The following is a 15090-nucleotide window of genomic DNA, read 5'->3' as shown; positions in this document are numbered from 1 at the left end:
GCTGAATGAGGGGCTGCGGCCACAGCATTGATAATTCCCTTACTGCAGTAGTCTAGCGGCCTGTGCACAACAGGCAGCCTGTCTGGCGACTAATTATCCTGGGTGCAGTTCCCTGACTGACCTGAGGGTAAGGGGGCGCCGGAAAGCTGGAAAGTGGAACTGAGAAAGTGGGATATACATAAATCCCCGCAGTTCTTGGAAGGTTGTTAGCAGTGGTGGGGCATCCAAAATACCCCCTGCGGTAAATTGTTAGAGCAAGATTAGCTTACTGTATTTTTGTCACGTGGTGCCGGTGGTGGGATAACTAAGATAAGCCCCCACTGTGCCTGTGAAAGCCGTGTGCCGGCAGTGCGTCAAGTCCCTCTGTCCGCTGACAAACCCGTGTCGGTGGTGGGATCGTGACGTTTTTGTGGCACAGGGTCCGCTGTCCGTCGCAATTTGGCGACGGCGGTCCGCCGTTCGTCACATATTGGTGGTAGCGGTGGGATGTTCGTCACAACGGTGCAACCCCCGGATACTGGCAAATCCATAATGAAGTCAATTGCTATGTGCTGCCATGGACCAGATGGTATGGGTAATGGCAGGAGAGAACCGGAAGGAAGTCATCTAGGAACTTTGTTGTAGGCATAAATTGGACAGGCAGCCACATAAGCATAGATCTCCCTCCTCATGGATGGCCACCAGTAGTGACGAGAGATCAATTGTAATGTCTTCCTTTGTCCCACGTGACCAGCCACCTTGGACAAGTGGCCACAGAACAAAACCCGCTCCTTCTCAGATTCAACCACAAGGGTCTTTCCTGGGGGAATTTGCGACAAGCTGACTGGGGTGACAGTAACCATCTTGGAGGGTTCAATGATAAATTGAGGGTCCTCCTCTTGGTTGTCACGTGTACCTGTCCAGTGTGACACGACCCGCAGGTTGGTAACTGAAACAACAAAACTGTCACCTGTACCTGTCCTGTGTGACACGACCCGCAGGTCGGTAACTAAAACAACAAGACAAAAGGGGAACACCGGGGAAACAGTTACAACGGTGGGCCCTGCAATAGGGAACGGGGATGTGGAGACACCTGCACTCCCCTGAGGCAGTGTCCCTGAACACTCCTAACGTTCCCTATACAGGCTCTTCACCTGTCGCCGACCAGGATACCTGAATCCCTCACTAGCCCTGCACCTATGCCTTACTAGGGAACTGGCTAGTGTGGACACTGGTCCCACCGCTGCACTAATACACAAGAAGGAAAATACACCAAACTGGGGAAAACAACAAGATACTTATCTTTCTCTGCTGCAGTCACCAGGCAGCAGAGTTCATTACCGGATTAGCTTTCAGCAGTGGCTCGACACTTCAGAGCCAGCTGCTACCTTCAATCTTTCTCTGCTGCAGTCACCAGGCAGCAGAGTTCATCACCGGATTAGCTTTCAGCAGGGGCTCGACACCTCAGAGCCAGCTGCTACCTTCAATCTTTCTCCGCTGCAGTCAGGCTCGGACTGGCCCATAGGGTAACATGGAAATCCCCCGGTGGGCCCCTGTATAGATCTGGGCCCCCAACCCCACTGTATGAGAAGTACTTCGCATAATTCAATTGATTTTGTATAGAAAAAGGCAACATGTCATCATTCATTAATCAAACTACCCAGTTTATTATTATATAGAAACATAGATAAATTTGTGAACGAGGGTAGTGTAATATTTGTATGCAGGTGGGCCCCTAAAGTCAGTGTTATTGGTGGGCCCTTGGCACCTCAGTCCGACACTGGCTGCAGTCACCGGGCAGCAGAGATCAGCACCAGATCAGCTTTCAGCAGTGGCTCAACACCTCTGAGCCAGATGCTAACTTCACCGTGGTTGGAATCCAAAAAGGACATGCTGTAACCAACACCAGCTGATTCACCAGGTGACCTTATATAGCAAAGGAGGAGTGGTCACCATCAGCAGAGAAACCAAAAACATGCAATAACCCCAGTGACCACCGGGGGCAAAAGGTGAAGCAAAGAAAACTATCAGACATGTAATAACACCTGTGGTCACCGGGGGCAAAAACCCACATTAAGGCCCCAAAGGCCTGAAAGGGAAAAAAAAGGTTTAAATGAGGGAATCTAGAATCTGACACAGATCCAAGAATTGAACTGTGACATTGGTCCCCAGACAGAAATGAGTGAGAGAGGGCATCAGCTTTGATATTCTTGTCACTGGACCTGAAATGTAAAAGAAAGTTAAAGCAGGCAAAAAACAAAGCCCACCTTGCTTGGAGAGGATTAAGTCTCTGGGTGGACTGGAGATACGCCAGTTTCTTATGGTCCATGTAGATACAGTAACTACTGGATAGACTGCGCCCTCCAGCAGGTATCACCACTCCTCCAAAGCCATCTTAATGGTGAGCAACTCCGGGTCCCCGATGGAGTGGTTACGCTCTGGAGTGGAGAATATCTTGGAGAAGAAACCGAAGGACACGCGGTGACCTGAGAATGACTTCTGAGCAAGCACCGCTCCGGCCCCTAATGAGGATGTATCCACCTCAAGGAAGAACTGTTTGTTCAGATCCAGACAATGCAGAATGGGTGCGGTGGAGAAGAACCGTTTAAGAGAGTGGAAAGCCTCTTCAGCCTTGGAGGACCAGTTCTTTGGATCGGCTCCCTTTCCGGTCATAGCAGAGATGGGATCAGTCAGAGTGGAGAATTGAGGAATAAATTGCCGATAGTAATTTGGAAAGCCAAGAAATCTTTGGATTGCTTTGACTCCAACGGGCAGTGGTCATTTAAGGATGGAAGACTTTCTCAGGATCCATCCTGAGTCCGGTATGTGAGACAATGTAACCCAAGGAGGGAAGAGAGGACTGTTCAAAAACGCATTTCTCATACTTGGTGTAGAGTCGATTCTGCCTAAGACGCTGAAGAACTCGCCAAACTGCTCGTCTGTGGGAGGCCAGATCTGGAGAGAATACCAGAATATCGCACAGGTACACCACAATGCAGGAATAAAGCAGGTCCTGAAAAATATAATTGCCAAACTCTCGGAAAACAGGCGGTGCATTACTGAGACCGAAGGGCATCATGCGGTATTCATAATGTCCGTCCCTGGTGTTGAAAGCCATCTTCCATTTGTCTCTCCGGTGAAGGCGGATCAGATTGTAGGCGCCCCTCAAATCTAATTTGGTGAAGATCCTGGCACCTCTTAACCGATCAAACAACTCAAGAATTAGTGGGATAGGGTATCAATTCTTCGCCGTGATATGGTTGAGGCCCAGATAGTCTATACAGGGTCGAAGTGATCCATCCTTCTTCTTAACGAAGAAAAACTCAGCCCCAGCAGGAGAAGAGGACTTCTGAATGAACCTCTTGGCCAAATTCTCCCAAATGTAGCCCGACATGGCTTGAGTCTCAGCTGGGGACAGAGGGTAAATTTGACCTCTAGGGGGTGTAGATCCAGGAATTAAGTCGATAGGACATTCATATGGCCTGTGGGGCAGCAAAGTCTCTGCTTCCTTCTTGTCAAAAACATCAGCAAAGGACCAATATGCAGACGGCAAACCAGACAGCGATGCTGAAGAAGACGGAACCTTAGTCAGACGTACTGGAACCAGACATCTCTCATGACAGGAATTTCCCCAGCGAGCACTTTTCCAGTTGCTCAGTCCAACACAGGTTCGTGTTCTCGTAGCCATGGCAAACCTAAGAGAAAGGATTGAGACATGGGAGGCAGAACATAGAAGACTATCTTCTCTGTGTGAAGCATACTAATACGGACCACAAGTGGCTCAGTAACCAGACGAATCGCCACCCGAAGAGATCTCCCATCAACAGAAGTTATTGTCAGAGGGTTTTGAAGTGGACGGACTGGGCGATGCACTACAGCCTGGAGGACAAAGTTTCCCGCTGCCCCAGAATCCACATACGCTGTCTCAACAAACTTGGATTCACCGGTTCTCACGGCCACAGTAAGAGTCAGGGGTTGAGAGGAGTTTTTCCATCTAGAAAGGCCTCCCCTACCGATCACAGACGCTGGAGTTTTCCGGCCGTACCGGACAGGAGCGAATGAAGTGACCTATATCACCACAATTCAGGCACCGGCCTTTAGCACGGCGATCCTTCTGTCGCTGACTGGAAAGAGCAAAGTAGTCGACACGCATGGGTTCTGGTCAGGCCTTGACAAGGGAGGGTGGAGGAACAAGCAGTCTCTGAAAGGACGGGACCAGACGTCATGATCTTCTTTCACGTGCTACGTCACAGGTGCGTTCCTGGAAATGAAGGTCTATACATATGGCCAGGGAGACCAGGTCGTCGAAGGTAGTTGATAGGTCGCGACCTCCTGGCTCATCATTTATGTTTCCAGAGAGCCCTCCCAGAATGTTGCCACCAACGCTTCGTTATTCCAACCGAGTTCGGAAGCCAGAGAACGGAAGCATACCGCATATTGTCCCACAGATGAGTTGGGCTGGCATAAGCGAAGAAGAGTGGAAGATGAAGTGGTGGCTCGCTCGGGTTCATCGAATACTTTGTGAAAGGCCTCTAGGAATATGGAGAAATTGGAGATGATGGGGTCCTCTCTCTCACATAATGGATTCAACCATGCCAGGGCCTCACCTCCAGGATGTGACATAAGGAATGCTACCTTTGTACTGTCTGACGGGAAGTGATGAGGAAGGAGTTCAAAATGTAGCTTGCACTGATTGATGAACCCACGGCAGAGCTTAGGATTGCCGTCAAAGCGTGGTGGAGAGCTGCGAGTCGGGGACCTGAAGCTTGAACTAAGCAGACTGACTGAGGGGTCTCCGGAGAAGACCCAGCTGCATGAACATGAGGAGACTCTGGAGAGATGTTTAACCCCTTAGTGACAGAGCCATTCTGCAGCTTAATGACCAGGCCAATTTTTACAATTCTGACCACTCTCACTTTATGAGGTTATAACTCTGGAACGCTTTAACGGATCCCGCTGATTCTGAGACTGTTTTTTCAAGACATATTTTACTTCATGTTAGTGGTAAAATTTCTTCGATATGACTTCTGTTTAGTTATGAAAAAAATGTAAATATGGAGAAAATTTTGAAAATTTTGCAATTTTCAAACTTTAAATTTTTATGTTCTTAAATCAGAGAGACATGTCACACAAATTTCTTAATAAATAACATTTCCCACATGTTTACTTTACATCAGCACAATTTTGGAAACAAAAATTTTTTTGTTAGCAAGTTATAAGGGTTAAAAAAATTTTTTGTTAGGAAGTTATAAGGGCTCCATCTTGGTAGTCAGGGACTGCAACTGCATAAACAACTTCTCTTGTATGCTTCTCTGTTGACAGAGCTCTTGATACATAGTCTGATCAGACAGGATCCAGCAGGGTCCATGGCCTGAGCAAACTGTGACGGACATGGTTTGTGGAACCACTGTGTCACGGACCGCGGAGAGCCTGGAGGGGCGTGAGTAAGCAAGCACCGGACTGTTCACTAGAGTCTCTGATGGTGAGGTTAGACTTGGCTCCCGATGAACGCCAGGTGCCACTCCAGAACAGACCAACGGACGCGAAGCAGCTGGACCCAGAAGGACAGACTGGATGGAGCAGCAGGCAGGATTTGCATCCGAGTGCAGCAGGCAGGAATTACACTAGAGTGCAGCAGGCAGGATTTGCATCTGAGTGCAGCAAGCAGGGGGAGGGGTTATATAACACCTGTATGATATGGGGGGATATATAAAACCAGTATGATATGAACATTTATATAACACCTGTATGATATGGGGGGGTTATATAACACCTGTATGATATGTTAGGTCATATAACACCTGTATGATATGGGGTTTATATAACGCCCATATGATATGGAGGGTTATATAATGCCTGTATGATGTGGGGGGTTATAAAACACCTGTATGATATGGGGGGGTTATATAATGCCTGTAAGATATGGGGGGTTATACAACACCTGTATGATGTGTGGGGTTACATAACGCCTGTATAATATGGAGGGTTATATAATGCCTGTATGATGTGTGGGGTTACATAACGCCTGTATAATATGGAGGGTTATATAATGCCTGTATGATGTGTGGGGTTATATAACGCCTGTATGATGTGTGGGGTTATATAACGCTTGTATGATGTGGGGTGTTACATAACGCCTGTATAATATGGGGGGATATATAACGCCTGTTTGATATGGAGGGTTATATAACACCGGTATGATATGGGGGGGCTATATAATATAAGCGTTATATGAAGGGAATCTCAATGTCTATTAATCTCCAGCCGGCTGATATCAGGACGGCCTCATCGGAGGAGATGCAGCATGTCAGCCGCTCAGGATAGAGAATGAGATGTCACACGCCTGTCCACCGCCGGTATCTGCTACATCATGGCTGATAATCAGCAACGTGACACTGGAATGAGAACAGCTGCATGCAGCAGACGGTCCTGGACCACCTGCCCCCCGCATGTGCAGGGGGTGATACTTATCGGCCTCGTTATCAGGTCCCGATGGTCAGAGCTTCTCTGCGGTCGTGTTATGTGGATCTATCATGGGGCACTGTGCTATTCCCAGAGACATAGACTGTTCTGCTGGTCCATGTCGCCACCTTCCCACTCCTGTAAAAAGCAGTATGGCGAGAAAATGACGTAACATAGGATCTGAGGCTGAATGTAATGAAGATGGCCGTCATGTCTTTGTCCTTGTTACTGTATCAGACGTTCAGGAGGGGATTATGCTTCTGTGCGCTTCCTGGGGGACACATAGTGACCCTCACATATGACACCGGTCACTGCCTCACAGCCGGGTGATGTGCTCTTTGGCACACTGCATTCTCTTCAGTACATGTCTTTTTTATCAGTGGGACTTTACGGGGACTTATTGCTAAGAGATTAGCTTCACACAGACGTCTTCTACCTGTCACAGTCCTCACAGGCCACTTGAGACTGTGATCATCCTGGAGCCGATCATCAGCTGAGCCTTTCCCAATCCGGCCATTCTTCCATCCATTAGAATGGTCGTCTTCCGCTTTCTTCCACGTCTCCTGGTTTGGCTTTCCATTATAAAGCATTGGCGATCATTGTAGCTGATCAGCCGATCATTGTCTGCTCTTCTTTATAAGTTTTACCATCTCCAATTAACTTTTTATTCACAGTCCGCTGTTCTTCGGAACAATGTCTGGAACGCCCCATATTCCTCAGGCTTTCCAGGAGAAATGCTTGTACACCATGTCCTGGCTTCACCCTTATATAAGGGCCGCCGGATTCACCCCCGTCTCCTCAGAGAATGACTGACCTCACTGATTGATCTCCACACTGCTATTATTGTGGTCACTGCCTGTCTATTAATGATTCTAATCCACAGACGCAGAAGCCTGCAGATCATGAATGCGGAGTCTGGGGGTTTCTTACAATCTACGGCAACAGCTGGTAAATTGTGAGCCGTGTGGTGATAGAATTTATACCAAAAACGGTGATTAGAGATGGACGAACTCGAACAGTAAAGTTCAGCGTCCGTACCGAACACCTACTGTTCGGACGCGGATACGGACTTCTCCAGGAAGTCCATGTTACTGTTGGGGTTCGGCTGCCTGAACACCTGGTGTTTGTCACGCTATCGTGTGCATGGCAGTGCGGCAAACACAACTTCTGATCGGCGGGGAAATCATCCCCGCCGGTCAGACAGCCGCGGTTCCCACGCTGTCAAAAGACAGCATTAGCGCTCAGCTATGATCGGAGGTATAAAGTTTACCTCCGGTCACTGGTGTCAGCTGATGGGACTACTGATCCCATTATCCAACACCTGCTGCCGCTAATAACAGTGAGAGCAGGAGCGGTGGATGGGAGTATTCATCAGCTGCTCCGGCGCTGTAAATAAATAATTTAAAAAAAAAAAAACTTGGTGTGGGTTCACCCATATTTTTGCTAACCAGCCAGGAAAAACTCACAGCTGGGAGCTGCAACCCTCAGCTGTCAGCTGCAACAAGGCTGGTTATCAAGAATAGAGGGGTCCCTAAGAGAATAATAATCTCCAAACCAAGAAAACCATATTAATAACGGGAGAACATAAAGCAACTGTAAGAATCCATGCAAAATAATGCAAGGATTTTATGGGCAATATTAAGATAACAGAACTGACTTACCTTATCCAGGAGAACATTCTGCCACATGCGGAACATGTTCAGGAAGCTTCTGTCTCTTGCAGCAAATGATGTGAAAAAAAACTGAGAAGCAAAATATAGACATCATTGTCCACTTCACATCCTATGTGCAATATACAATGTACATATATATACTATAATACTGTCCCTATACACAAGAATATAAGTGGAAATGTGGAAATAATACTGTCCACTATATACAAGAAAATAACTACTATAATACTGTCCCTACAGTATGTACAAGAAAATAACTAATATAATACTGCTCGTATGTACAAGAATATAATTGCTATAATACTGTCCCTATGTACAAGAATATAACTAGTATAATACTGCCCCCTGTGTACAAGAATATAACTACTATAATACTGCTCCTATGTACAAGAATATAACTAGTATAATACTGCCCCCTGTGTACAAGAATATAACTACTATAATACTGCTCCTATATACAAGAATATAACTACTATAATACTGCCCCTATGTACAAGAATATAACTACTATAATACTGCTCCTATGTACAAGAATATAACTACTATAATACTGCCCCCCTATGTACAAGAATATAACTACTATAATACCACCCCCTATGTACAAGAATATAACTACTATAATACTGCTCGTATGTACAAGAATATAACTACTATAATACTGCCCCTATGTACAAGAATATAACTACTATAATACTGCCCCTATGTACAAGAATATAACTACTATAATACTGCCCCTATGTGCAAGAATATAACTACTATAATACCACCCCCTATGTACAAGAATATAACTACTATAATACTGCTCGTATGTACAAGAATATAACTGCTATAATACTGTCCCTATGTACAAGAATATAACTAGTATAATACTGCCCCCTGTGTACAAGAATATAACTACTATAATACTGCTCCTATATACAAGAATATAACTACTATAATACTGCCCCTATGTACAAGAATATAACTACTATAATACCACCCCCTATGTACAAGAATATAACTACTATAATACTGCTCGTATGTACAAGAATATAACTACTATAATACTGCCCCTATGTACAAGAATATAACTACTATAATACCACCCCCTATGTACAAGAATATAACTACTATAATACTGCTCGTATGTACAAGAATATAACTACTATAATACTGCCCCTATGTACAAGAATATAACTACTATAATACTGCCCCTATGTACAAGAATATAACTACTATAATACTGCCCCTATGTGCAAGAATATAACTACTATAATACCACCCCCTATGTACAAGAATATAACTACTATAATACTGCTCGTATGTACAAGAATATAACTGCTATAATACTGTCCCTATGTACAAGAATATAACTAGTATAATACTGCCCCCTGTGTACAAGAATATAACTACTATAATACTGCTCCTATATACAAGAATATAACTACTATAATACTGCCCCTATGTACAAGAATATAACTACTATAATACCACCCCCTATGTACAAGAATATAACTACTATAATACTGCTCGTATGTACAAGAATATAACTGCTATAATACTGTCCCTATGTACAAGAATATAACTTGTATAATACTGCCCCCTGTGTACAAGAATATAACTACTATAATACTGCTCCTATATACAAGAATATAACTACTATAATACTGCCCCTATGTACAAGAATATAACTACTATAATACTGCCCCTATGTACAAGAATATAACTACTATAATACTGCTCCTATGCACAAGAATATAACTACTATAATACTGCCCCTACGTACAAGAATATAACTACTATAATACTGCCCCTATGTACAAGAATATAACTACTATAATACTGCTCCGATGTACAAGAATATAACTACTATAATACTGCCCCCCTATGTACAAGAATATAACTACTATAATACTGCTCCTATGCACAAGAATATAACTACTATAATACTGCCCCTATGTACAAGAATATAACTACTATAATACCACCCCCTATGTACAAGAATATAACTACTATAATACTGCTCCTATGTACAAGAATATAACTACTATAAAACTGCTCCTATGTACAAGAATATAACTACTATTGCACTGCCCCTATGTACAATGTAATGTACTGGAAGGCATGATTTTGTTGGAGCCTTCCAGAATCCTCCATTCCAGAAGAACATCTCCTTGTCACATAGCTGTAAGCATTTGACCCCCACCCCCCCTTTCACTCCTTAGCAGCTGTGTGTGTGTGCTGCTCTGTGCCTGCATTTGGTAACAGGACACCGGCCATTTCCTGTGAAGCTAGGAATGTTAATTAAGCTGAGTGGAGAGCCTGTCTTTGTTTAAAACCAGGTCCTTGAATTCAGCTATGGGAAGTATTAAAACAAGTCATATCGCAAAAACCATACACCGCAAAGATATAATAATCACATCTCTGTGTAGGCAACTAAACCAGCTTTCTAACCCCTAATTTTCACGGTTCTTACCCCTCCAGAAACTGAGATATGGATTGCTCCCAAATGGAGTGTCCTAATTACGGCATGCTTGGTGTTGTCTTATTGGATTCGATAAATTGAGAAAAATGAGACCATCGGTGTGTTGATACGAGCTTTCCTCGTTAAGATATAGTTATTATAAGTTTTACAGTGAAATTGCAACTTGGAGAAAGGGGGGATGAACTTCTCCAGACTGCCGCTTTCGTGATGTAACCGACCCTAGGCTATAAGATACTCCTCCCTTACAATTCTTCAGTTGAAGCTGGAGTTTTGATGCTGAAAAGACCTGCAGATGTCCGGGGACATCTGGCTAAGCGGCCCATCCCCCTTGCCACACATGGTCTGCCTAATATCAACTAAGCACATGTAAGTGTTACTCTGTTTTTTAATCCTTGCTGTTTTTATATTTGCATTGTACATATTTAATGTCTCAACTTTGTAACAACTTTTATCTATGTAAACACTGCCCACCTTTTGGGAATAAATGATAAAATTATCAGTCTGTCTTCATGCTCTAAGAAACGAACTATGCGCCTTTCTTAGATAATCGCTACTAATTTGGGGGTTTGCCACGGACCCTCTTAATTAACTCTTTGATTAAGTGAATCGTGGCTGGTGGCAGCGTGGTGTGTTCGGTTGGTTGGGCTAGTTGGCAGTACGGAAGGGTCTTATATGCTGAATGAGTGGCTGTGGCCAAAGCATTGATAATTCCCTTACTGCAGTAGTCTAATTGCCCGTGCACAACAAGTAGCCCATCCGGCGACTAATTATCCTAGGTGCAGTTCCCTGACTGACCCGAAGGTAAGGGGGGCGCCGGAGAGCTGCGAGTTCCAAAGTGGAACTGAGAAAGTGGGATATCCATAAATCCCCGCAGTTCTTGGAAGGTTGTTAGCAGTGGTGCGGCATCCAAAATAACGCCCCTGCGGTAAATTGTTAGAGCAAGATTAGTTTGCTGGATATTTTTGTCACATGGTACCAGTGGCGGGATAACTAAGATAAGCCCCCACTGTGCCTGTGATAGCCGTGTGGCGGCAGAGCGCCGCATCCCTCCGTCCGCTGACATACCCATGTCAGTGGTGGAATCGGGACATATTGGTGGCACAGGGTGCGCTTTCGTCACAATTTGGTGGCAGTGATGGGATTATCATAGAGCATTAGTGATTTGGTTTGAGCAATCATTCCTATCACTAAAGACCTGCACGGTTCCTGCGGGAATCCTGCATCATAGGTTTTGGAGAACAGACTCAGTGGTTATTAGTGCTGAGACAATTTTTGTGTACGTGCAAGTATTCCCTCCCTTTCGTCATTTTTCTATTCTAACTTTTATTTGGCAACCATGGCGGCAAAAAGAGAACGCTGGTATACACAGCAGAAAAAGGAAACTCTTGCTGGAGTATGCACGTACCGAGGCATTGACGCCACAAACAAAACCAGAGACCAATTGATCGCGGCTCTGGTGCAGCTGGACAACGCCCAGAGCCTAGCGGGCGCAGAAGCCGGCCCTAGCCAAGGTGGCGCTGCATCTGAGGTCCAACCACAGTATGCCGGCCCCACAAGCAACCAGGCAAGGTTGGACCCCTACCTGCAAGCGGCCTTGGACGCACTCCCTGCCGAAAACCATGATAGACGTCTGAAGCTGATCCAGCAAGCTCAGGATAGAGTGGAGCAGCGAGCCGAGCGGGAGGCGGAGAGAGCTGAGTGCCTAGCCCAATCCCAGGGAGCCCATGAACTGGAGATGCTCCGACAAGGGGGAACATCCTCCATAGCCCGAAGCAGTGAGCCCAGTAGCGTCCATAGTCCTAATCCCCAGCCAGAGCATTTTCCCGTGATGGAAAAGGATGGGGACTTGGACACGTTTCTGCAAGCCTTTGAGAAAGCCTGCAGACAGTACCGGCTGGACAGGGACCAATGGGCAAAGTACTTGACCCCGGGGCTAAAAGGCAAAGCCCTGGAGGCATTTGTTTCTCTCCGGCCAGAAGAAGATAACAACTATGATACCATCAAGCAGGCTCTGATCGCCAAATACCGTCTGACACCTGAGGTATACCGAAAGAAGTTCCGGAACCTCCAACGTGGCCCACACGATAGCTATAGTGATGTGGTGCAAGGACACAGGACCCACTTTGACCAGTGGATCCATGGACTGTCAGTTGATTCCTTTGAGCTGCTAAAGAACCTGATGACCAAAGACCGGTTCCTGCATCTCTGCCCAGCTGAGGTCCAATAGTTCATCCTGGACAGCGAACCAACGAATGCAGACAAAGCGGCGCAGATCGCCGACAACTATGAAGCCAACCGGAAGCCAGAGATGCTTAGGCCAGTCACCACCAGCTGGAGAGGGGGTAAGCCTGCAACCAACCCCAGTGCCCCAGCTATCCGTCCCTCTGGAGGCCCTGTCCCTGTTGCCAATGCCAGGCCTACTACTGACAGTCACAAGTGTTACAACTGCGATCGGACTGGTCACCTCCATTTCACCTGTCCGGAAAGGCCGAAGAACCCCCCAGCCAAGGCCTCTGGGCCCAACGCCTCTGTTCTGTTGGTGGGAGGTGTCGTTGGGAGGATGGACGACAACGTTCAACCCGTCCAGGTGGGGGCCCGTCTTGCTACAGGCCTCAAGGACACTGGGGCTGAACGAACCCTCATCCGTCCTGGACTGGCGGCCCCTGAAGAGTTTGTTGAGGGGAAAACCCTGACTGTCACCGGGATCGGGGTTACCCGCTGTCCCTTGCCAGTGGCCCGGGTATTCCTTGATTGGGGTGCTGGGAGCGGGGTGAGGGAAGTGGGAGTGTCTGAAAACCTGCCCACTGATGTTTTATTGGGGACTGACTTGGGGAGGATGGTTGCATACTACGCCCCTGACACCCCTCCCAAGTCTGATAATAAGGGTAACGTTAACCCTGATGATGATGATGATGATGATGGCAAACTGAATGTGTTACCTGCTAATGACTTGATGAGTAATGATGCAACTAACAACAATTCTTTCCCCAGGAATGATGATGATGATGTATCTGTGCCGACTGAACCTGTTAACCATTTCTTTGAAACGGTAGATGTGTCTACAGGTACCGAAGTGCTCAGCCCCATCACTCTGCGGAGTGAGACGGCTGAGGAACCCCTGGCAGGAGCAAGCAACGGTGCTCAAGGAAATGGGGAGGTGCATGGGGACCATGAGAAAGGTAATGCCATGCAACTGACCAGTGCCACCGAGGAAGGTAACTGTCCCATAAGTAGCACTGCTCCTGAAGTGTTGGGGGTGGATGGGGAGGTACAGCCCATAGCAGCACCGACTGGTGGGTCTGTAGAAATCCCCAGGGAGACAGCACACGTAGCAGCTGTCACACGCAGTCAGAGTGCCCAAATCGCAAGTAACTCCCTGTCTTCTGGACCCTCTTCTGCTACCGGAGAGACTGAACCAGAGGTGACCCCAGAGCAGGTTCCAGAGGGTCCCAGTAAGGAAGGAACTCTGACGTCACTTCTGGCCGCCTCCAGCAAGGAGTTCCAGGCTGCTCTGCACTCAGATGCGAGCCTGGAGAAATTGAGAGATCTCGCCGAGACGCCCACCTCCGAGTCTGATAAGGAGAGGGTGTTCTGGGAACGAGGAAGGTTGTACCGGGAGACAGTACCCGGAGATTCCCAAAAGGAGTGGTTGAGGGAAAGACAGCTGGTCGTCCCCTACCCGTTCAGAACTGAGTTGTTGCGGATTGCCCATGAGATTCCACTCGCTGGACACTTGGGGATCAGCAAAACAAAGGCACGGCTGTCTCAACACTTCTAATGCCCCAAGATGAGGACAGATGTAACACAATACTGCCGCTCCTGTGGCACCTGTCAAAAAGTGGGTAAGGCGGGGACTGCTCTTAAGGCCCCTCTTATCCCGTTGCCAGTGATAGAAGAGCCTTTCCAGAGAATCGCGGTGGACATTGTAGGCCCGCTGGCAGTCCCCAGCAGCTCTGGAAAGCAATACATTCTCACCGTTGTAGACTACGCTACCCGGTACCCAGAGACAGTAGCTCTGTCTTCAACCAGGGCAGATAAGGTGGCTGATGCACTGGTGACCATCTTTTCAAGAGTAGGATTTCCCAGGGAGATGCTTACCGATCAAGGGACCCAATTCATGTCTCGCCTAATGGAGGCTCTCTGTAAGAAGATGCAGGTGCAGCACCTGGTATCGAGTGCGTATCACCCACACACCAATGGTTTGTGTGAACGCTTCAACGGTACCCTCAAACAGATGCTCCGCATGCTGGTTGAGACCCAAGGGCACGACTGGGAGCGGTACCTCCCACACCTGCTGTTCGCTTACAGAGAAGTTCCGCAGGCCTCGACCGGGTTCTCACCCTTCGAGCTCCTGTATGGCAGGCGAGTCCGGGGACCCCTTGGGTGGATAAGAGAATCCTGGGAAGATGAACCAAACCCCACAGAATTGTCCATCGTGGATTATGTCATGCGCTTCCGTGACAAGATGCAGACCTTGACGCAGTTAGAGCATGACAACATGACGCAGGCTCA

General features: G+C 46.9%; 1 protein-coding gene across 4 annotated transcripts in view; it reads right to left on the bottom strand.

Moving 5' to 3' along the window:
• The window catches only part of GRAMD1C (GRAM domain containing 1C), a 144103-nt gene that overhangs the window by 29711 nt on the left and 99302 nt on the right, over nucleotides 1-15090 (bottom strand). For all 4 annotated transcript variants that reach the window (XM_073577055.1, XM_073577054.1, XM_073577056.1 and 1 more), the window contains one exon: nucleotides 8103-8183. In XM_073577055.1, coding sequence (XP_073433156.1) covers nucleotides 8103-8183 — 81 coding nt within the window. The remainder of the gene's footprint in view (nucleotides 1-8102; nucleotides 8184-15090) is intronic.

The sequence above is a fragment of the Dendrobates tinctorius genome, unplaced genomic scaffold (assembly GCF_039654945.1).
Source record: "Dendrobates tinctorius isolate UK_male_01 unplaced genomic scaffold, ASM3965494v1 ptg000054l, whole genome shotgun sequence".
NCBI lineage: Eukaryota > Metazoa > Chordata > Amphibia > Anura > Dendrobatidae > Dendrobates > Dendrobates tinctorius.
The sequence above is the reverse complement of the archived record's forward strand: the minus strand, read 5'-3'. Positions and strand labels throughout refer to the sequence as shown.